The sequence below is a fragment of the Hypanus sabinus genome, chromosome 5 (genome assembly GCF_030144855.1).
Source record: "Hypanus sabinus isolate sHypSab1 chromosome 5, sHypSab1.hap1, whole genome shotgun sequence".
NCBI lineage: Eukaryota > Metazoa > Chordata > Chondrichthyes > Myliobatiformes > Dasyatidae > Hypanus > Hypanus sabinus.
The window spans coordinates 177,231,068-177,254,661 of NC_082710.1; the positions used below are offsets into that span (position 1 = coordinate 177,231,068).

General features: G+C 43.5%; 1 protein-coding gene across 2 annotated transcripts in view; it reads right to left on the reverse strand.

Moving 5' to 3' along the window:
• Positions 1 to 23,594, reverse strand: part of LOC132394664 (butyrophilin subfamily 3 member A3-like) — a 45,517-nt gene that overhangs the window by 5,394 nt on the left and 16,529 nt on the right. For both annotated transcript variants that reach the window (XM_059971024.1, XM_059971025.1), the window contains exons 3-8: positions 22,607 to 22,954; positions 17,846 to 18,130; positions 15,372 to 15,491; positions 10,738 to 10,770; positions 6,523 to 6,549; positions 4,781 to 4,807 (exon numbers count right to left, since the gene is read on the reverse strand). In XM_059971024.1, coding sequence (XP_059827007.1) covers positions 4,781 to 4,807; positions 6,523 to 6,549; positions 10,738 to 10,770; positions 15,372 to 15,491; positions 17,846 to 18,130; positions 22,607 to 22,954 — 840 coding nt within the window. The remainder of the gene's footprint in view (positions 1 to 4,780; positions 4,808 to 6,522; positions 6,550 to 10,737; positions 10,771 to 15,371; positions 15,492 to 17,845; positions 18,131 to 22,606; positions 22,955 to 23,594) is intronic.

A 23,594-nucleotide genomic window follows, 5' to 3' on the forward strand; every position in this document is an offset into this window, starting at 1 on the left:
GGGAATAGGAATTAAAACAGTTGGCCACCTGGAAATCCCACTTTTGACAGATGGTGTGGACATGCTTGTTGCTTCACCTGAAAGGACTGTTTGCAGTTCCTCATTGTGATACTCAGACTGTGTCAGTCTCCAGCAGAGCAATCCAAATCAGTCCCAGTCCCCTTCATACTATTACTTTGTAGTCCTGATACATTTTTGGATTAAAATATACTTTATTCATATTGAAAATGACTTACAAAAATAAAATATACTGACTTTCTAGGGTTGTTTAGAGAGACTTTTGCAAGTGAGGAAAGTGGAAGGATATGTCATTATGTTGGCTCAGGAGATTCGTTCAGTTGGTCACTCCATCACTAATTTAATTGGCTCTGCACAACATTGTGGTGGAAGCTGGTTCCTGTGCTGTACTGTTCTATGTCCTACGCAATCCTCAGAGATACAAACTACCTACGTGCAAGAGAGTGGGCGGATACTTGCCTGGTCAGCTTGGACCAGGAGAACACCTTTGCCAGGGTACACACATGAATGGGATGGGTAAATTCTCCAAAACAGGCTTGAGGAGGGAATCAGGAATTGGACCCAACTGTTCTACACTGATAGTCTGAGAAAGAGGAACCTGGAGTGATAGAAAGGCAGCGTTCTAGGATCTCACTTCTCAGGATGAGTGGCCTGACACTGACATAGATGGTCACCAACAGGAAATGATAGGAGAGGTGGGCTTAGACTGATGAGGCATTATGCATTCCTGCTCCTTGCAAGGGAAAAAATGGACACAGTCTGGCAGTTGGAGACAAAGCTCAGTAATAATTTGGAAAGAGGTGACATTTGAAATGTTGCTGAGCAGCTGAGATCCAAAGAGACTGTGCAGCAACATGATCAGTGAATGAGATCAATAGAAACAAGAATGCAATCTGGAAGGAATGGAGGGCAACAAGAGTCGGGCAGAGAGAGGATGACGGATGCTGAGGCACATTTGTGGGTGGGTCTCACTCTCACTGCAGGGGAAATCCCGGAGTTATTAAGAGCTGGTGTTGCAGCTTTTCATTTCTGGCTCCCGGCAATATTACATCCCTGCAGCTGCCATCAACTGGCCATTCATTCCAAATGGAACATTTAGATGGTGCATATCCTGTTTCCTTTTGTACCAACTGTGTCTGAAGCCCCTTCAGCAGCACTAAATCAGAAACTACGAAGTACCCATCATGGGGGTTGAGAGGGATCTTTTCAAATACATATTCTGGTGCTTATGGATCAAAATGGATCATCAAGATGGTGCCAATATTCAGCGACTCTTTGTGTGCACCTCCAATTGGAATTGTCAAATTTTCCCATTGAAGACTACCACAGCTGAAATCCACTGCCAGAGGTACTTCAGTAATCACACCATTTTAAGACACGTAAACATTCTGTCAAGACTCATAACTGGTGGATCCCAGAATGCAGAGCCAGGTCAAGAGTGAATTTCCCCTTTCAGAAAATAGACTGCAGAAGCCGAGCAGGTCTACCCAGATAGGATTAAAATGCAGAGCTTTAGCGCTCCCCTGCTGCCTATCCTGCTGGTGAAAGTACAGTTTCTGGAAAATAAAACTGAAGACCTCAGAGCAAGGTTACTGTACCAGAGGGACATCAGGGAACGACTGCTAAGTACTCTACGTCACAGAAACATGGCTACCACTCTCCATTTTAGATGCAGCTTCACCATTCTCTGCAAAGACAGGACTGTTCTGCCATTTAAAAGCAGCGGCGGTGGAATATGCTTTATGATTAACTCATTGTGGTGCACAAAGGTGGTAGTTCTATCCCAGTACTGCTCACCCAACCTGGAACATGTGGCTGTCAAATATCATCATTTTAATCTGCTGAGGGAATTTTCTACGACAATTCTGGAAGTTGTGTACATTCCACTTCAGGCCAATGTCTGGGAATGACTGGAGGAGCTAAGCTCTATATTCCTAGTGTCCAAGAACAGCAGGGTGAACTGGTAATGACAATTTCCAAGTGGCTCTCACACCTACTGTGATGAAGTGCTTTGAGAGATTGATCATAACTGGAATCAACTCCTGCTTAAGCAGGGACCTGGACCCACTGAGAGTTGCCAATTTCCATAATCAATCTACAGTAGATGCAATCTCACTGGTTCTCCATTCAGCCGTAGGTCATCTGAACAACAGTAGTACTTACGTCAGGCTGCTGTTTATTGATTGCAACAAAAGCATATCCTTCATTCTAATCAACAAGCTCCAAACCCTGGACCTTCCTCTGCAACTAGATCCTTGACGAAAAGCCTGTGCAGATTGGAAATAACATTGGCCTCCTCGTGGACAATCGACAGCGTTGGTGCACCTTAGCCCACTGCTCTACTCTCTCTGCATTCATTAATGTGTATCTAGGCACTGCACAAACAACATCTGTAAATTTGTTGATGACACAACTATTACATATTGTGATGAGGAGAAGCACAGGAGTGAGACAGATCAGCTGGTTGAGTGGTGTTACAACAATAACCTTGCACTCATTGTCAGTAAGGCTAAGGAATTGATTTAGACTTCAGAAAGAGGAAGTTGAGAGAATACCCACCATTGAGGAATCAGTAGGGGGAAGGGTGAGCGGTTTCGAGTTCCTGTGTGTCTATTTTTCGGAAGGTCTAGCCTGGGCCTGACAGCTTGATGTAATTACAAATAAGGCCGTGCCTCAGTGGCTCCAATGACTACAGACCGGTGGCATTGACCTCCACATCACGAAGACCCTGGAGAGACTTGTTCTAGAGCAGCTCCAGCCTATGGTTAGGCCACACTTAGACCCCTCCAGTTCGCCTACCAGCCCCGACTAGGATTTGAGGATGCCATCATCTACCTTCTGAACCATGTCTATGTCCACCTGGACAAGCCTGCGAGCACTGTGAGGGTCATGTTTTTTGACTTCTCCAGTGCGTTCAACACCATCCGCCCTGCTCCGCTGGGTGAGAAGCTGACAGGGATGCAGGTGGATGCTTCCCTGGTGTCATGGATTATTGATTACCTGACTGGCAGACCCCAGTACGTGCGCTTGCAACACTGTGTGTCAGACAGAGTGGTCAGCAGCACTGGGGCTCCACAGGGGACTGTCCTGTCTCCCTTTCTCTTCACCATCTACACCTCGGACTTCAACTACTGAACAGAGTCTTGCCATCTTCAGAAGTTTTCTGATGACTTGGCCATAGTTGGATGCATTAGAAAAGGAGATGAGGCAGAGTATGGGGCTATGGTGGGAAACTTCGTAACATGGTGTGAGCAGAATCATCTGCAGCTTAATGTCAAAAAGACTAAGGAGCTGGTGGTGGACCTGAGGAGGGCTAAGGCACCAGTGACCCGTTTCCATCCAAGGGGTCAGTGTGGACATGGTGGAGGATTACAAGTACCTGGGGATACGAATTGACAATAAACTGGACTGGTCAAAGAACACTGAGGCTGTCTGTAAGAAGGGTCAGAGCCATTTCTATTTCCTGAGGAGATGGAGGTCCTTTAACATCTGCTGGACGATGTTGAGGTTGTTCTACGAGTCTGTGGTGGCCAGTGTTATCATGTTGCTGTAGTGTGCTGGGGCAGCAGGCTGAGGGTAGCAGACAACAACAGAATCAACAAACGCATTCGCAAGGCCAGTGGTGTTGTGGGGGTGGAATTGGACTCTCTGACGGTGGTGTCTGAAAAGAGGATTTTACTTTACAACTTTACAACTCCTCCCTCGGAGTGTCAGACACTCTGAGCCAATAGGCTGCTCCTGGACTAAATTCCACTTGGATTAATTTACTTATTATTATTTAATTACTTCTGGTTTTATTTTGCTATATTTCTTCACCATTCTTGGTTGGTGCAACTACAACGAAACCCAATTTCCCTCGGGATCAATAAAGTATGTCTGTCTGTCTGTCTGACAATGACTATCTTTCTTTTGTTTGATGAGACTTGGTATGTTCCCAAAGACACTGGCAAATTTCAATAGCGGTATTGTGGAAAATATTCAGACTGGTTGCATCACTGTCTGGTAGAGGGGCCACTGCAGAGGATGGGAAAAATGCTGCAGAAATTTGTAAACTCAGTCAGCTCCATCACGGGCACCAGCCTCCTCACCATCACGGAGATATAAAGGTGATGCAGTTGTGCTGCTGAACTGGCTCCGTGGCTGTGGATTCACTTTCGGAGACTCTACCTGTGATTTGTTTACGTTTTTACTGTTTGCAGAATTTGATCTTTTCTCACACATTGGGTGTTTGATGGTCTTTGTTCTGTGCGGTTTCTTTCAGTGGGTTTCATTGTGTTTCTTCGTTTTGTGGCTGCCTGCAAGTAGTTGACTCTCAAGGTTGTATATCATGTACATACTTTGATAATAATGTACTTTGAATTTTGAAAAGGTACCATCCATCATAGGAAGCACAACGTCCCAGGACATTTCCTCTTCTCATTGCTACCATCAGAGGAGGAGGAGCAGGAGCCTGAAGACACACACCCAACATTCAGGGACAGCTTCTTCCCCACTGCCATCAGATTTCCGAATGGACAGTGAACCTATGAGCACAACCTCAACTATTTTCCCTCTCTGTTTGCACTACTTATTTAATTTGTCAAAATATATACATATACTTATATATATATATATATTCTTTATTATGATGGATTGGAATGTACTGCTGCCACAAGACCACAGTTTCTCAACATACGCCGCAGATGTAGACAAACCTGACTCTGATTCTGATGCGACCTCAGATGGAGCCAAAATACCCATCGAAATCAATCAAAGATCTTACCTGGATTTTTACACATGATCTCCCAATCTGGAAACAAAAACAGCCAGTTAGTATGGAAAAACTTTCTCTGTACATTGAATTACCATGCAATTCTCCTCATAATGTTCAAGCTTCATTTGAATTGGAAGTTTATGATTAGCTTTATTTGTCACATGTACATCGAAACATGAAATCAAAGTGAAATGCACCTCTGCATCAGCCACCAACACAGTCTGATGTACTGGGCACAGCTCACAAGCATCGTTATGCTCCGGTGCCAGTGTAGCATGCCCACGACTAATTCATCATTTTACATCAAAACATACAGTGAAATACATCATTTGAGGTAAGGGGCAACACAATCCTCACTGATTCGATTTGATGTAAAGGACACATTTCATTGTGTTTTTGATGTACATGTGACAAGTAAAGCTAATCTTCATTTTTCTTTGAGTGAGCAACGATCAAATTTGAAATTGGATTTAGCTGGGTCGCCCCCGAGGTAGGTCATGTTGTAACTAGGTTGAAGGGTGTAGAACAGACTGCATAATTACACTAACCGGGGGCACGTAAAGTTGAAGTCTCACCCGAAGCTGATTTCCAAAGTAAACAACCCCAGCACAGACACTGCTCTAAAAAATCAGAAGTTGTATGGGTGCAAAGGGACTGAAAGATAATCTGATTCCAGGAATGAAAGGGTCAACACGTGAGGACTGACACGTGATGGCTCTGAGGCTGTATTTGCAGGAGTTTGGAAGAATGGGTGTGTTGGAGGGGGTGGGGGAGAGAGAAGCTCAATGAAATCTCTAACATCTTGAAAGGCTCACATAAAGGGCAGAAGGAGAGGATGTTTCCTATAGTGGGGGTGGGGTCTGGGACAAGTGGGCACAGTCTCAGAATAGAAGGACATCCCCCCCAGAAGAGAGACGATGAGGAATTTCTTCAGCAGGATTGTGGTGAATCTGTGGATTTCATTGCCACTTGACGACTGTGGAGGCCAGGTCTTTGGGTATTTTTAAATGAAGGTTCATAGAATTCCTGATCAGTCAGGGTGAAATGTTGCACAGAGATGGTAGGGTTAAAATGGATAATAAATCATCCATGATGAAGTGGTGGATCAGACCAAAGGGCCAAATGGTCTCTTTATGTTCTTACATCATATTGTTGTTAATTATTTTCAACATTCCAGTTTTATTCACAAACGTCCTCCATTACTACATTCAAATTCATTTATTTATCACATGTACATTGACACATACAGTGAAATGCTCCACTTGTGTTAACAACCAGCACATCCTGGGGATATGTTGGGGGCACCCCACCAGTGTCACTGCACATTCCAGGGCCAACATAATTTGACCAAAATGTTCAGAAGAACACATGCAACAAGAATATTAGCACCAACACCAACTCCAGCAACACCACCTCCACTAACAACAACAACAGTAACAGTAAAGCCAGGCCATTGCTCCCTCGTTCCCATTCACCCACTCACTCACAGTCAGTCCTCCAGCCTCAGGACATGTCTGGCCTCCAGCTTCCAGAGGGCTCACTGACTCAGACATCTATCATACAATAACACTGAGATGGTCTTCCTTGGTGATATCCTTCCAATCTACTTCCCACCCTCTCTAACTATGCCCTGCCACTGTTTGTTCTGACTCTCACCATTCTGCAGCTTAGAGGAGTTTAAACTGATGGTGCACAGGGAATCTACATTCCTCAACATTTTCATAACATTTCTGTTAAATATTATGACTTACCTGACTCAACAAGAGGTTTCCAGTGGCCTAAAAAAATTAAGAAAAATATACTTTAATAACCTTATTGGTGCAAAGTTATTGGTCATTTTCTATGATAGCCCAAGGTCAGGGTGGGTAACCTTACTTCCCTAGCAGAGGAGGTGAACATAAGTGAAAGACTCAGGCTCAACGTTCAGACTCCATTTCAATGCAATGCCGTGGGGTGCTGGGCTGATGGAGAAGTGATCTTTTCATAGAAATGTTAAATGGAGGCCCAGACTGCACTTTCTCAGTTGGAGCGAAACATAACAAGGTCATTCTCTTTGTTTGTTGGTCAGTTGATATCCTGCAGTCGACGTCTCCACAGAGTTCTCTGTGTCTACAGCGTAGAAGCAGGCCCTTCAGCTCATCTAGTCCACAAAACATCAGTCAGCCTAATCCCATCAACCTGCACTCCATATCCCTCCCATCCGTGTACTTACCTAAACTGCTCTATAAACTGCAATATAAAACCATAAGTAATTAAATAATAATAAGTTAATCATGTCAAGCGGAAATAAGTCCAGGACCAGCCTATTGGCTCAGGGTGTCTGACCTACAAAGTTGTGCTGAACATGTCCCAACCTTAGAAATTACTGGGCTCTTTTTTTTTAAACACCATGTACCTATCCAAAAGTCTCTTAAAAGACCTTATGATATCCGCCTCCACCACCGTTGCTGGCAGCCCATTCCACACACTCAATACTCTCTAAGTAAAAAACTTACCCCTGACATCTCCTCTATACCTACTCCCCTGCACTTTAAACCTGTGTCCTCTTGTGGCAATCATTTCAGCCCTGGGAAAAGGCCTCTGACTATCCACATGATCAATGCCTCTCATTATCTTATACACTTCTATCAGGTCGCCTCTCATCCTCTGTCGCTCCAAGGAGAAAAGGCCGAGTTCACTCAACCTGTTTTCATAAGGCATGCTCCCCAATTCAGGCAACATCCTTGTAAATCTCCTCTGCATCTTTTCTATGGCTTCCCTATCCTTCCTGTAGTGAGGCGACTAGAACTGAGCACAGTACTCCGTGAGGTCTGACTAGGATCCTATATAGCTGCAACATTACCGCTTGCCAATACATCACATGCCTTCTTAACCCCAGAGTCAACCTGTGCAGCTGCTTTGAGTATCCTATGAACTCAGACCCCAAGATCCCTCTGATCCTCCACACTACTAAGAGTCTTACCATTAATACTATATTCTGCCATTATATTTGACCTACCAAAATGAACCAGTTCACACTTACCTGGGTTGAACTCCATCTGCCACTTCTCAGCCAGTTTTGCATCCTATCAATGTCCCTCTGTAAACTCTGACAGCACTCCACACTATCCACAACACCTCCAACCTTTATGTCATCAGCAAACTTACTAACCCCTCCCTCCACTTCCTCATCCAGGTCATTTATAAAAAATCACGAAGTGTAAGGGTCCCAGAACAGATCCCTGAGGCATTCCACTGGTCACCAACCGCCATGCAGAATGGGACCTGTCTACAACCACTCTTTGCCTTCTGTGGGCAAGTCAATTTCGGATCCACAAAGCAATGTCCCCTTGGATCCCATGCCTCATTACTTTCTCAGTAAACCTTGCATGGGCGACCTTATGAAATGCCTTGCTGAAATCCATATACACTACATCTACAGTTTTTCCTTCATCAATGTGTTTAGTCACATCCTCAAAAAGCTTGTTGAGCTGACGCTATCAATGTCCCGCTGTATCTGTGCTGTAGTACTCTGTGATTCTTTTTATGACTCTGGAGGCATGGGAAATGAACATCAGGTTGTTCTTCCTTTATTCCCCATTTTGAAAAGTTGCAAGTCACTTATATTATGTAAATTCAAGCAAAAACAGTTTGTGTTTGCTATGTGATTAAATTGAATGTCACATCTTTGTACAGTTGGAAAGAGCCTTTCCCCATGCAATATTTCACAAGGAAACAGATCTTGAAACCAAGGTTGGTACTTACAGATCCACACTGATGTTACAGAGTTAGATTAAATAATAATCAGGCAGCCTACAGAGAAGAAGTCATCAGCCTGACACAGTGGTATCAAGAAAACAACTTCTCCCTCAATGTTGCGGACTGCTTGAAGAATGGAGACAGGGTAAACCCTATAGACGTAAACGGATCTGGAGTTGAGAGCCTGAACAGCTTTAATTTCCTCGGCATACACCTCGGCACTGCCAGGTGTGCTGGTAGGGGCAGACATATTGGAAGCATTAAAGAAACTGTGAGATAGGCACATGGATGAAAGAAAAAAATGAGAGTTAAGTGGGAGAGAAGGGTTGTATTTATCTTGAAATAGGGAAATGGTTGGCACAACATTGTGGGCTGAATGGCCTGTACTGTTCTGTACTGTTCTACCGCAGGTTCTATGTTCTAATCAAATTCAGATGATCAGAGAACTAACAGACCCTCTGTCCTAAACGACTCACCGCTATATTTGAGGTGATGGAGAAATGCATTATTCTGGGATACAGATCTCCTTATCCTTTACAAACAGAGGCTGTGTGTTTAAGTAATCTTACGAATCTCCCTCCACTTTTTAGCTTTTTAGCAAACCTTTTAGCTAACCACCTAGCTTTTTAGCTGGATGTTGTAGGAGAATAGGGCTTTGTCATGTTTTGTTACTGTAAAGAGTTGACGTTGCATGTGTGGGATTGGAGTGTAGAGCTGGTATTTTTCTTGTCATTTACCTTTCCTATGCTTGCTTATAATTTTATATAATCACCAATGTGTAATTGGAAGCCACATAATACAACAAAAATTAGTGGGAAGTTAGAGGATTTGGAAACTTTTGAAAACCAAAAGGCGGCAACTAAAAAAATCATAAAGAAGGAAACAATAGAATAAGAAGGTAAGCTAACAGATAATATTGAAGAGGATACTTCAGACAGATAAAGTGTAAAAGAGAAGCAAAAGTAGATATCGAACCGCTGGAAAGTGATGCTGGAGAGGTAGTAATGGGGCAAGGAAATTGTGGATGAACTGATTAAGTATTTTGCATCAGTCTTCTCTGTGGAAGACACCAGCAGTGTGCCAGGAGTTCCAGAGAGTCGGGGAACAGAAGTGTGTGAAGTTGCCATTACTGGGCAGAAGGTTCTTGGGAAACTGAAGGTAGATAAGTCGCTTAAACCGATGGTATACATCCCAGGGTTCTGAAAGGGGTGGCTGAAGATATTGTGAAGGCACATATAATGATCTTTCAAGAATCAGTAGATGAGGCCTCATTTGGAGTATTGAGAGCACTTTTGAGCCTCATAACTAAGAGATGATGTGCTGCCATTGGAAAGGGTTCAAACAGGTTCACAAAAATGATTCCGGATCGGAAAGGCTTGTCATATGAGAAACATTTGATGGCTCTGGGCCTCTACTCACTGGAATTCAGAAAAATGAGGAATGACCTTATTGAAACCTATCGAATTTTGAAAGGCCTGGACAGAGTGGATGTGGTGAGGATGTTTCCTATGATGGGGAGCCTAAAGACCAGAGGACACAGCCTCAGAATAGAGGGATATCCATTTAGAACAGAGATGAGGAGAAATTTCTTTAGCCAGAGAGTGGTGAATCTGTGGAATTCATTGCCACAAGTGGCTGAGGAGGCCAAGTCACTGAGAATATTTAAGACAGAGGTTGTTAGATTCCAGATTAGTCAGGGCATGAGAGAATACAGGGAGAAGACAGGAGATTTGGGCTGAGAGGGAAAATGGATCAGCCATGATGAAATGGTGGAGCAGACTTGATGGGCCAAATAGCCTAATTCTTCTCCTATATCTTATGGTCTAAATGCTTTGTCAATTTTCAGTACATCATTTAACAACCCTGTACTGCAGCTTCAGCCGCTGGTGCCTTACTGAAACCTGTCAATATTGCAAGGCTGAGGTAGACCAGATGTGTCCAATAGTGGAGGAGTCTATTTTTTGGAGGGCACAGCCTCAAAAAAATTAAGGACGTCCCTTTAGAACAGAGATGAGGAGGAATTCCTTTAGCCAGGATAGAGGGAGAAGGCAGGAGAATGGGGTTGAGAAGGATAATAAAATAGCCAAGATGGAATGGTGCAGCAGACTCGATGGCCTGAATGGCCTAATGTCTTACTATACCTTATGGTCTCTTTACAAGGCACATCTACAAGAGCTGGGAGTTTATTCATTGTTATAGCGCATTTATTTCGGTTATTATACACTCACCATACTGTTTGACGGATTCGTCATCTTCTAGACCTAGAAAATTCAACAAGGGAATTGTAGTTAATATAAACACCAGCATCTCTCATTAACATCTATTTTTGCATATAATTATGAATGAATAGAGTGAATTCTGCATTTCAAAACTGAACGAGTAATTGCACCAGCGAATGCAAACTCCAGTACTACAGAAGGAATGTCAGGTCCATAACTGTTGCTGTATCCAAAGCTATCAGTCATTATTTGATATCCCATGGAGTGAATCCTATTGGCTGACAACTGACTTTTGGGATGACGGGAATCCGGGGAGGAACACAAATTAGATTAACGAGCTCTACTCCTGTTAGCCTTTAGTTCACAGGACCAGGCACCGTCTGGCAACACTGAGCATTAACTTGATCTACAGGCTTTGGGGACAGTGGGCAGAGTTTCCAGTGTGAAGGTGTCACCTTATATCCAGAAACACCACACCTGGTCAGTTTTGTAATGTGGCCAGGGACAGATCCATTTGCCATAAGGAGATGTCATTCTTGCCAATCAAGTAAGTTCGTCCCCTCACGATTGTTTGCACATTTCCACTTGCGGATCCAATTTTTTTAAACTTATTTTTATTTACTTAGAGATACAGCACAGAATAGGCTCTTCCTGCCCTTCGAGGAGTGCTGCCAGCAATCCTCAATTTAACCCGAGCCTAATCACAGGATAATTTACAACGACCAATCAATCTACTAACGGGTAATGCAGCACCGAAAGGAAACCACACATTCCCCAGGGAGGACACAAAACACCGGACTGGACTCCGATGCCCCGAGCTGTAACAGCATTGCGCTAATCACTACCGTCCTAATATGGCATCCTGGTCCTTCGTGCCTTGACCACTTTGATCAGTGACCATGCTGCCAAGTGATTCCTGAAGGGAGAGGCCCTCTACCCAGGGTTTGTTTTGTACGATTACTATTTTCAGTGCTTCTTCCATACATGTTGAACATTGAGCAGCGTAGTTCCATTGGCTGAGAAGGTCACTGATGGGTAGTTGGCAGGAGATGTCCATGTCCACAATGAACCCAATGCTACTGGATATTACAGGATCAGTAGTCAATGATCGGACTCCAGTACTACATTGGTCTCACTGTTGGGGCAGTTCTGCTAGCAGGACAGTAAGTACCTAAGGACAACAGCAGTCAACTCCAGAATATTGCCTACAAGGGCTGCCTTGGTCAGTATAACAGATTAGCTTTGTTTATCACCTGTACACTAAAACATACAATGAGATACATTGTCTATATCAACGACCAATACAGTCTGTGAAAAGCTGGGGGCAGCCCGCAAGTGATGCCGTGCTAACACAGCACGACCAGAACTCACTAATCCTGACCCTAACAGCTCATGTTTGGAATGTGGGAAAAAAATCAGAATACTGTATTTCACAGGGAGAATGTACAGAGAGTGGCAGGAACTGTACCCCAACCTTCCAATGGCATGCACTAGAATACAAAGTCGAGGATGTAATGCTGAGGTTTTACACAGCATTGCTCACACCAACCCGGGAATACTGAGAGCAGCTTTGAGCTGCTTTTCTAAGAAAAGATGTGTTGGCATTGAGAGGGTCAAGAGGATTTTCACGAGTGATTCCAGGAATGAAAGGGTTAACGTGTGGGGATAGTTTGATGGCTCTGGGGCTGTACTGACTGGTGTTTTGAAGAATGAGGTGGGCTCTTATTGAAAGCTATTGAGTATTGCTAGATAGACTGGATGTTTCCAATAGTGGTGGAGACTAGAATGAGAGGACAGCCTCAAAATAGAAGGATGTTCCTTACAACAGAGATGAGGAGGAATTTCTTTAACTGGGGGTAGTGTCTCTGTGGAATTCATTGCCACCGATGGCTGTGGAGACCGTCATTGGGTATATTTACAGGACAGGTTGATAGATTCTTGATTAGTCAGGGTATCAAAGGGTACAGAGAGAAGGCAGGAGAACGTGGTTGAGAGGGATAATAAATTAGACATGATGGCATGGTAGAAGGGCTGAATGGCCTAAATTTGCTTTAAGTGGCCAACAGATCCCTTTTGTGGGTGATCTCTGAAAATACAAACAACTGCCCTCAAATGTCCTCCGGGAGACCTTTGCAAGGACAACTGGACTGGAACTGACGTTGTCAGAATTCGGCGCGTGGGTTGATACCAGGTGGAGTATCTGCTTATATCGTTCTTTTGCTTTAACACTGGATGTTGCACAACCGAGCAGCTTGCTAGTCCACTTCAGAAACAGAATGGATTTCGATTCAGATTTATTTATCTCATTATGTCGAAATAGACAGTGAAACGTGTCCGCAACACACAAAATGCTGGGGGAGCTCAGCAGGCCAGGCAGCATCAAAGGAAAAAAGGAAACAGTCGATGTTTCAGGCTGAGAGTCGTATCAGGACTGGAGAAAAAAGATGAGAAGTCAGAGAGAGGGGAGGAAGAAATACAAGGTAGTAGGTGACAGGTGAAACCGGGAGAAGAGGCGGGTGAAGCAAAGAGCTGGGAAGTTGATTGATGAAACAGATGAAGGGTTGGAGAAGGCAGAATCTAATAGGAGAGGGCAGAAGGCCATGGAAGAAAGTGAAGTGCGAGGAGGTGATGGGCAGGTAAGGAAGGAGAGGGAAATGGGAATGGGGAATGATGAAGTGCGAGGAACACCAGGGGGGTGATGGGCAGGTAAGGAGGGAGAGGGAAATGGGAATGGGGAATGATGAAGTGTGAGGAACACCAGAGGGAGGTGATGGGAAGGTAAGGAGAGAGAGGGAAATGGGAATGGGGAATGATGAAGTGTGAGGAACACCAGAGGGAGGTGATGGGCAGGTAAGGAGGGAGAGGGAAATGGGAATGGGGAATGATGAAGGAGGGTCGGAGGTGTGAATGCAAGTTTAAGAAATCAATGTTGATGCCATCAGGTTAGAGGCTACCCAGACGGAATATAAGATGTTGCTCGTCCAACATGGGTGGCTTTGTTGTGCAGTAGAGGAGGCCATGGGCTGACATGTTGGAATGGGAATGGGAAGTGGAATTAAAACGGGTGGCCATTGGGAGCCCCGCTTTTTCTGGTGGATGGAGCGTAAGTGCTCGGCGAAGTTGTCTCTTAATCTACGTCCGGTCTAACCGATATACAGGAGGCCACACCGGGAGCACCGGATACAGTAGATAAACCCAACAGACTCACGGGTGAAGTGTGGCCTCACCTGGAAGGACTGTTTGGGGTCCTGAATGGTAGTGAGGGAGGAGGTGTAGGGGCAGGTGTAACAATTGTTCTGCTTGCAAGGATGTGCCAGGAGGGAGGGAAAGATGTGCTTGGTGGTGGGATCCCACTGGAGATGGCAGAAGTCGTGGATAATTAGCTGCTGGACGTGGAGGCTGGTGGAGTGGTAGGTGAAGTCAAGAGGAACCCAATCCCTGGTGGGGTGGCAGAAGGATGGGGTGAGAGCAGATATGTATGAGATGGAATAGATATGGTTGAGAGGAGTGTTAACGGCGGAGGAGGGGAACCCTTTCTTTGAAAAAGGAGGACATATCCTTAGTTCCGGAATGAACAGCCTCATTCTGAGAGCAGTTGCAGAGGAGATGGAGGAATTGAGAGAACGGGATGGCATTTTTACAAGTAACAGGGTGGGAATAGGTATAGTCCAGGTAGCAGTGGGAGTCAGAGAGTTTATAACAGACATCAGTAGATAAACTGTCTCCAGACATAGAGGCAGAGAGATTGAGAAAGGGGAGGGAGGTGTCGGAAAGGGATTAGGTAAACTTGAGGGCATCGTGGAAGAAACTTAATAAAGAGCTTTAATAGTGCCATGCTGCATTACCGTGGCATCCATCATGTTTACTTCAAAACATACAGCAAAATGCATCATTTGTGTTAACAACCAACACAACCCAAGGATGTGCTGGGGGCAGCCCGCACGTGTTACCACACATTCCATCTCCAACATATCAGACAATGTTCAGCAGAACAACAGAACACAAAAAGCAACAAAGCAAACAGCAAAGAGAGCTGCACTCCTTCCTCCCACAGTCACATTCACCGTCCTTCAACCCCAGGACAAGCATCCAGCCCACATGGATTTGGGCCTGCAGACACCTAACCACTTCGAAGCCAATTGTTACATGGGCCTCTCTGAATCCTCTCCCACAGGAACCCCACCCCCACATCAACCAACCTCAACCCAAAATATCCGGATTTCATGGTTTGCAAAGATCCAAAAGAGTGTCAGACTTTTTCTGCACACATGCCACTTCCCTTACTTATTTCAAGCTACACAATGTGGCCACTTTATTCGGTCCACCTGCTCATTAATGCAAATAACTAATAAAGGCTTGTTATTGAGAAAGATCCGAGGAGAGTGGCCAGAGTTGTTCAAGCTGACTGTAATTCAGATAACCAAGCGAAACAACAGTGGTGTGCAGACGAGCACTTCTGAGCACATGACACATCGAACCTTGAAACAGATGGGCTGCAGCAGCAGAAGACCACACCGGGTTCCACTCCTGTACCAAATAAAGTAGCCACTGGGTGTGTTTAATTTCATTGGTAACATGAAAAATAAAGTGCGTTAAATTGTGACTCGGTGTTGCCCAATGGCTGCGTGAGACCAAGACCATACCTTTCATGTATTTACGTCTTCTTAAGGTCCAGAAAATGCCAAGACCAAGAGCTATCAACAGAAGACAGAGGAGCAGACACAAAAACACCAGCCAGCCCGAGACAACTGGGAAGAAAACATCTGAAAAGCAAAAGCCAATGATTAGACAACATCGCCTTGAAAATAACCCACAGATATCATTCATTTTCTATTTAAGAAAAATAAGGCTGAAAGTGCACGGCTACTTTGGGAAGTGCCCTATATTTCTAAAGCCACAAGAGAAGATATAAATAAAATTGCAAGGGTGCAGAGAAAGTTTACAAAGATGCTACCAGAAAGTGAGGTCCTGAGTTATACTGAAATGTTAACGAGATTAGGACTTTGTGCCCTTGAACACAGGAAAATAAAGAGGAAATTTGATGAAGATATACACAGTTATGAGGGGTATAGATAGGACAAACAGAAGCTGGCTTTTTCCACTGAAGTTGGGTGAGACTAGAACTAAAGGTCCTGGATTAAGGGTGAAAGGTGAAATATTTTTGGGAAACTTAAGAAGGAGCTCATAGGATGGTGTGAGCTGCCAGCAGAAGCAGTGAATGTGGGTTTGATTTCAACATTTGAGAGAAGTTTTAAGAAATACACAGATGAACAGCATTTAGAGAGCTATGGTCTAGGTGTAGGTTGATGGAACTATGCAGAATATCAGTTTGTTATGGACTGGGTGGATTTAAAGGGCAAACATGGGCAAATGGAACCAGCATAGATTGACATCTTGGTTGGCATGCACCAGTTGGGCAGAAGGGCCTCTGCAGTAGAGCAGAGTGATCTAGGAATAATAGTGCATAGTTTCCTGAAGGTGGAATCTCATGTGGATAGGGTGGTGAAGAAAACTTTTGGTACAATGGCCTTTATAAATCAGAGCATTGAGTATAGGAGTTGGGATGTAATGTTAAAATTGTACAAGGCATTGTTGAAGGCATATTTGGAGTATTGTGTACAGTTCTGGTCACCAAATTATAGGAAAGATTTCAACAAAATAGGGAGACTACTGAGGAGTTTTACTCGAATGTTACCCGGGTTTCAGCATCTAAGTTACATAGAAAGATTGAACAAATTAGGTCTTTATTCTTTGGAGCATAGAAGGTTGAGGGGGGACTTGATAGAGGTATTTAAAAGGCTTTTTCCATTGAGAGTAGGGGAGATTCAAACAAGAGGAAATGAGAGAGTTAAGGGGCAAAAGTTTAGGGGTAACACGAGGGGGAACTTATTTACACCGCGAGTGGTAGCTGTGTGGAACGAGCTTCCAGTAGAAGTGGAAGAGGCAATTTTGGCAATAAAAAAAAAGATTGGATAGGTATATGGACAGGAATGGAATGGAGGGTTATGGGCTGAGTGCGAGGCAGTGGGACTAGGTGAGAGTAAGCATTTGGCACGGACGAGAAGGGCCGAGATGGCCTGTTTCCATGCTGTAATTTTTATATGGTTATAATATAGCTTATTTGCAAAGACAGACTGTATGTCCATAAAATGATGCTAGCCATTAGGAGTGTCATACAGACGGTGACACGGTATTAAAGCAGTGGGGCCTGGAGGGGTGGGTTCCTGGGTGCTCAATGTGAATGTTCGGGTGTTTGGTTGGGCAGTTGTGTGTGAGCAGAGTGTACAGTGATGGGCTCAGTGCACAGTGCTGGGGGCTACCCCTCTTGAGGATGCTGGAGAGGGAGGGAGTTGCTGTTAAGCATCCTGACTATCCAAGGTCTGTTGGTTTGGAAGTCCAATGCCCAGCTGCACAGTGGTGTAGTTAGACCAAGGAGTAAGAGTTTATGACGATCAAACAAAGGAGTAGTTTGTAAAGAAACATAAATCGAGGGATATGTGGGAGGGAAGAGTTAGATTAGTCACAGAGTGCAATGTTCAGCACAGCAATGTGGGCTGAAGGGCCTTACTGTGCTGTTCTGCTCTATGTTGCATGTTCCGTGTTCGTTGCTCCAAATGGGGAACAGCTTGTTAAAAATATTCATACAATTGCTTCAAGGACTCATCACCCCGGGATTATTCCTGCTCGGTCTGGAATGGGCACAGGAAACATTATAAAAGACACAACTGGCCACTGTCCATGTGTGAACAATCCCTCTTCAATAATCTGGAGGGATCCAAATCAAGAAATCCCACCACACCACATTTCAGCTCTGAGCTGATATCCAGGACCAACCTACTGTGGAAGACAGAACGTGGAACATTATATCACGGTACAGGCCCTTCAGCCCTCTATCAAGTCACCTCTTATCCTCCTTCACTCCAAACAGGAAAGCCCTATTTCACTCAACCTATCCTCATTAGGCATGAGACAAAACCATCAAGATTGTTTGTAGAGTGAGATTATCTTGGCAGTGTAGTTACTTTGTCGTTAGTCTCTTAGTTACTTAGTCTCTCGTCGTTCAATTTATTAGCTATACAAATCAATTGTGAATAACTACATTTGGTAGTTTACAAACCTGCTATCTCGATAGTTGCTTCTTGTCCTTTCTTCAGTACTTGATTCTCTAAGATACACCTGGACCTGTTGGTTGAATCTTTTGAGACAAAAATCTTGCTCTTGGCATTTATCAGGCCTTTGGAATCCTGGTTGTAATTTATTTCAGACTTTGAAGTCAAATTCTTTTTATCACCACTAATCCATTGTATTAGTGGTTTAGGATACCATCCATTAGATTCACAGACAAGTTGAATTTCATTTTTTCTATATCCTCCAATGTTGATCCAGTGCTCGTATCCCAAAGCTGCAAGAATCAACAAACAAATTTAGAAATAATATTTGTGATGAATTGCTCTTTGTGTAAAACTTGAGAAACGTTCAGCACGAGGTTGTCAGTTCAGATCCGCTCTGTGCACTCTCTGCTGTGCTTTCTCACTGCCCCAGTTTGCCAAGTTTGAACCCAAAACTATTCTTCTTTGTCTGTCTCTTCTCATTGCTGCCATCAGGAAGGAGGCACAGGAGCCTCAGGATCTACACCACCAAGTTCAGGAACATTAATTACCCCTCAAACAGTAGGCTCTTGAACCAGAAGGGCTAACTTCACTCACCCCAACACTGAACTGCTCCCACAACCAATGGATTCTCTTTCAAGGACTCTTCATCTCATTTATTGCTTACATATTTATTTATTATTGTTTTGTTTGTTTTTACTTATTTTATTATTTGTGTATTGTGTTGTCTTTTGCACGTTGATTGTCTCGGTTGTGTGCAGGTTTCTTTCTACTCATTGTGAATTTCCACAAGAAGATGAATCTCAGGATGGCATATATGTAGTTTGGTAATAAATTTACTTTGAACTTTAAAACGGTCTGTGGAGCTCAGTAATGATTTTCTGTGTCGTGCATGTACCTTCAACAACGTATTAGGGTGAACCTGACGCAGAACTACCAATAAAATCTCCCAGCTTTGCCAACTTTCAAGCCTATTGAATGTTTCCGAATGAATATTAAGTTGGCTGATATAAGAGGGCCTAACTTTAAGTAGCAGGAAAGTATAGGAGAGATGTCCTCAGAGGCAGTTTTTTTTTTAAGAGAGTAGTGGATGTGTAGAATGCTCTGCTAGGATGGGGGTTGAGACAGATATGTTTGGGTCACCTAAGAGACTATCAGACAGACATGTAGATATTAGAAAAATGGAGGGCTACTTGAGAGGGAAGGGTTAGAGTAGTCGTAAAGAAGGTTAAAGGGTTATCACAATATAGTGGGTCAAAGAGCTTTAGTGTGTTGTAATGTTGTATGTTCTAAAACATGAGAAAAGTTTGTCTAAAGGTTGTCATTTTAGATCCACTCCCATACTCTCTGGTTTGATTTCTCATTGCCCTGATTTACCAGGTTTGGACCCAAAAGGCTGTCCTTGCTCCCAGAAACAACCTATGCAGCTGAGCAATGATTCTTTTCAAGAAAGTATTAGGGTGTAACAGGAATAACATTATTGACAAATTCCTCTGAAATCTGACAACTAATGAAAAAGCCCTATCCTCAGCTTTGCTGAATTTCACATCAATAAATGCTTCTGAATAAATACTAAAGAATAAATATATTACAAATTAAACTTAAAATCCAATGCTGATCCAATATCTGAAAACAGATGAGGATAGACCGAGATTCATAAATTTTCATTTGCTTGTCCCATCCTCATCCTCATCTCCTTTGGGTCTTCATGCCAGCAAAGATACTGTATCTGTGCCACTGAGAATATCCAGAGTTCTCTGGGTGAGTGAGGAACTACAAAGATTCACTTATGTTTGACAGAAGAAATTGCTCCTCATCTCAATCTTAAATGGTCAACCCCTTTTTTCTGACAATCTGCACCTTTCCAAGGATCCCCACCTGTAGAAACAACCACTGACTCCAAAAGAAACTTATTTTTTTCAGTTTGCTAACCTCTCAATGGTCTAAACTCCAAAGAGTGTTGCTTCATGCCACTCAAATATTTCTCTCAGGTTAACCCTCTCGTTATGGGTATCAACCCAGTGAATCTTCTTGCCAGCAACAATGAAGGCAAGTGCAAAATCTCTGAAGATCTACACATTGACGCAGTCATGGAGGACACACCAGCAGTTGTACTTCATCAGGAGCTCGATGAGATCTGGTGTGTCACCAAAGATTCCAGCACGTTTTCACAGATGTACTGTGGAGAGCATTCTGACTGGTTGCATCACGGCCTGGTTTGGAAGCTCCGGTGCACAGAACTGGAAAAGAAGGCTGCAGACTCAGCCAGCTCCATTATGGGCACTAGCCTCCCGACCATCGAGGACATCTTCAGGAAGGCAGCATCAACCGTGAGAAGACACTCACCATTCAGGGCATGGCCACTTCTGATTACTACCATCAGAGAGGAGGTACAGGAGCCTGAAGACGTGTACGCCATACTTTAGGAATAGCTTCTTCCCCTCCATCTTCAGATTTCTGACTGGTCCATGAAACCATGAACACGACATTATTTTTACTCTCCTTTTGCACTGCTTATTTTTATATTTCTTAATGTAACTGCAAATATTTTTCATGTATTGCACTGTTCTGCAGCTACATAACAACAAATTTCAATAAGACCATAAAAGCAGAATTAGGCCATTCACCCCACTGAGTCTGCTCTACCATTCTACCAAGGTGAAATTATACCTCTCAACCCTATTCTCCCAGCTTCTCCCCGTAACCTTTGACATCCTGAATAATCAAGAATCTATCAACATCTGATAATGCCCACTATCCCACAAGGTTTTTGCTTCTTTCAGCATCTAATATTATTCCCCCACCTTGTTCAGTTACTTAGGTCTCGCAGAATAATTGAACTTTCATGCTGGTATATCACTGGAGCATGGTCTCTCTCACAGTAAACTCTTGGATATGCCTTGGACTGTTGCAAGGCATTCAAGAAACACTTCCTGATTGTGATGTAGTCTATTTGACTGCAGATCTTCTGGGCTTCTCCAAGTCCACAATCTTCTAACGTGCTGCTTGAGCCACGTGTTTATTATCTGATCATTCACACAACACCAGTCCATGAGTCTCCCACCTTCATCATTCCTGCTTCCCAAACCATATGCGCTGACAATATCTCCTTGTGTCCAGCTTTACCATTCATATCCCCTATCACCATCACGGTATCTTGTGATTTGCAGTGGTTCATTATTTCTGGCCGACGTTATATAACACAGCACATAATGTTGGTGATTATCAATATCCACCTTAAATATACCCAGTGACTTGGGCTGCACAGTCGTCGTGGCAATGAATCTCACAAATTTACTACCCTCTGGCAAAAGAAATTTTTCCTCATCTCTGTTCCAAGTGGACACCCCTCAATTCTGAGGCTGTGCCCTCTGGTCACAGACTTCTCCACCACAGAAAATATCCTTTCCACACCCACTCTCTCTAGGCCTTTCAATATTCAATACACTTCAATGAGATCCTCCCCCTCATTCTTCTGAACTCCATTCTCTGTAGCAAGGTGCAGAAGCTGGAGGTGCCACACCACTAGGTTCAAGAGCAGCTTCTTTCCTTTAGCTGTTCAGTACAGGCCTGTATACCACATGCATTCAAATCTCACACCTTCAGTCCTGAAATTCTTGACATATGTCAGTGATTATAAACCTGATTCTGATTAGTCCTTCAGTAGACAAATAAAATTGTTGGCATCACTTCATGTGTGGTCTCTCCGTGATTGCAGGGAAGGTCCTTGTTCGTGTGTTCCCTACAGTTGGTTTCTTCAGACTTTCTGAATCTTCTGACTACATCAATATAATGAATACTGATGTATAAATATTATAACAGAGAATGAAGAGTAAATTTCAACATACATTAGTTTACCCATACAATGATTATTTTATTTTAACCAGACCGTGGCACAATGTGCAACCCCACAACCAAGCTTGTGTTGTTTTGGGATCAGCCTTAGTCTGCTACAGTAATCGGAATGCATGGGAGCACGTGAGGCTGCAGAGTGAACTGCACTCAGCTCGGTCCATCACCAGCACGTCTCTCCCCTCACTCAATAGTGTCTGCACCAGAAATTCACACCATCCTCCTGGTACAAAACACAAGAAGCCATCTTCTCACAGCTTCCAAAGCCTGAAGTCCACACCACGAGGTTCAAGAACAACTACTTCCTTCCAACTGTTCAGCTCTTGAAAGAAGATCAGATTTACAAAAAAAGATTAGCTTTCTTTGCCAAATTTGCATTGAAACATGCAGTGAAATGTGTTCTCTCGATTCAAATAGTGTGACGATTATGATTTGCAGCCCACAAGTGTTGCTATGACTCACATAGTGAGTGTACTGTTGTGGCACATAGTATGCCCACAATTCACTAACACTAACCTGCGCTCCTTTGGAACGTGGGTGGAAACCCACACGGTCACAGAGAGAACGTATAAACTCATTTCAGACAGCAACGGACATTGAACCTTTGAACCAGGATCTGATCATCGCGTTACACTAACCACTATGCTACCACACTGCTCTCACCAACCTACAGGTACAACCCAAATCCCACAGTTTTACAATACGGTGAACACTTTGATCACCTTACAGTAAAATGGAGATTTATTTTGACCTAACTGTATTCTTCTTGTAAAAGTTTTGGATAATTTTTGTCCAATTGGTGTGTTACTGACAAATGCTGCTTACGTGATGCTGTGTGTCTGTGATGTTGTGATGCAAGTAAGTTTTTCATTGCTTCTGTACAGATGAGTTTTCACTTTTTAGACATGCCCACTAACCTGCAACTTGCAAGACAATAGAAGTTTCTTCAAAATCAATTCCATTATCAACTGAGCAGATGTAGGTCCCTTCGTCGGCTACTCGGATGTTCTTTATTCGAAGGGACACATTTCCTTTATCTATTTGGTCTTTGAACAGCTCAGTCCTTCCTCTGTAAGCAGGATCTTGATTAGCAATTGCATCTCTTTCATTTCGGAACTCGTGAACCGCAGAGTGGAGGTCTGTTTTAAGCCACTGAAGTGCCATGTTGCTACTCGATTCGGTTGGCACAACTTTACAGTCCATCCTCACATCTTCACCCACGATGGCTATGACAGGACGCTCTGGGCCAATAACTTGGAATTTACCTGTTACATATAAAAGAAAGACCAATTTCAGCAAATATCTTATACTGGATAACATATTATTAATTAATTATAATTATCTTTAATTTGGGGGAAAACTAAAATATACCTTTGCTCAAAATGATTCTGGGCTCAAGCTGGTAAATATTTATACTTTAAATGCGTCAAATTTAACCTGAAAGATTCTACAAGCTTGTCTGGTAAATATTTCTCTACCTATCTGAGAGACAAAGGAGGAAAGCAACTATAAACATGAAGTTCTGCAGATATTCGAAATCATGAGCAACATGCATACCATTTTGGAGGAACTCAGCAGGTCAGGCAGCATCTATGGAGGGGCATAAGCAGTTAACATCTTGTACTGAGACATTTCATCAGGAATGGAAAGGAAGGGCGAAAAAGCCAGAATGAGTAGGTGGGGTGAGGGGAAAGGGTTCTGGTAAGCAGGTGATGGGTGAGATTAGGTGGCCGGGTGAGAGGGGATGAAGCAAGATGCTGGGAGAAAATACATGTAAGAGGTAAAGGCTGAAGAAGGATGAATCTGAGAGGAGAGGACAGTGGACCATGGGAGAAAGGACAGGAGAAAGAGCAAGGTATCGAGGGTTATGAGCATGTAAGAAGAAGGGGAATGAAGGGAGTCAGA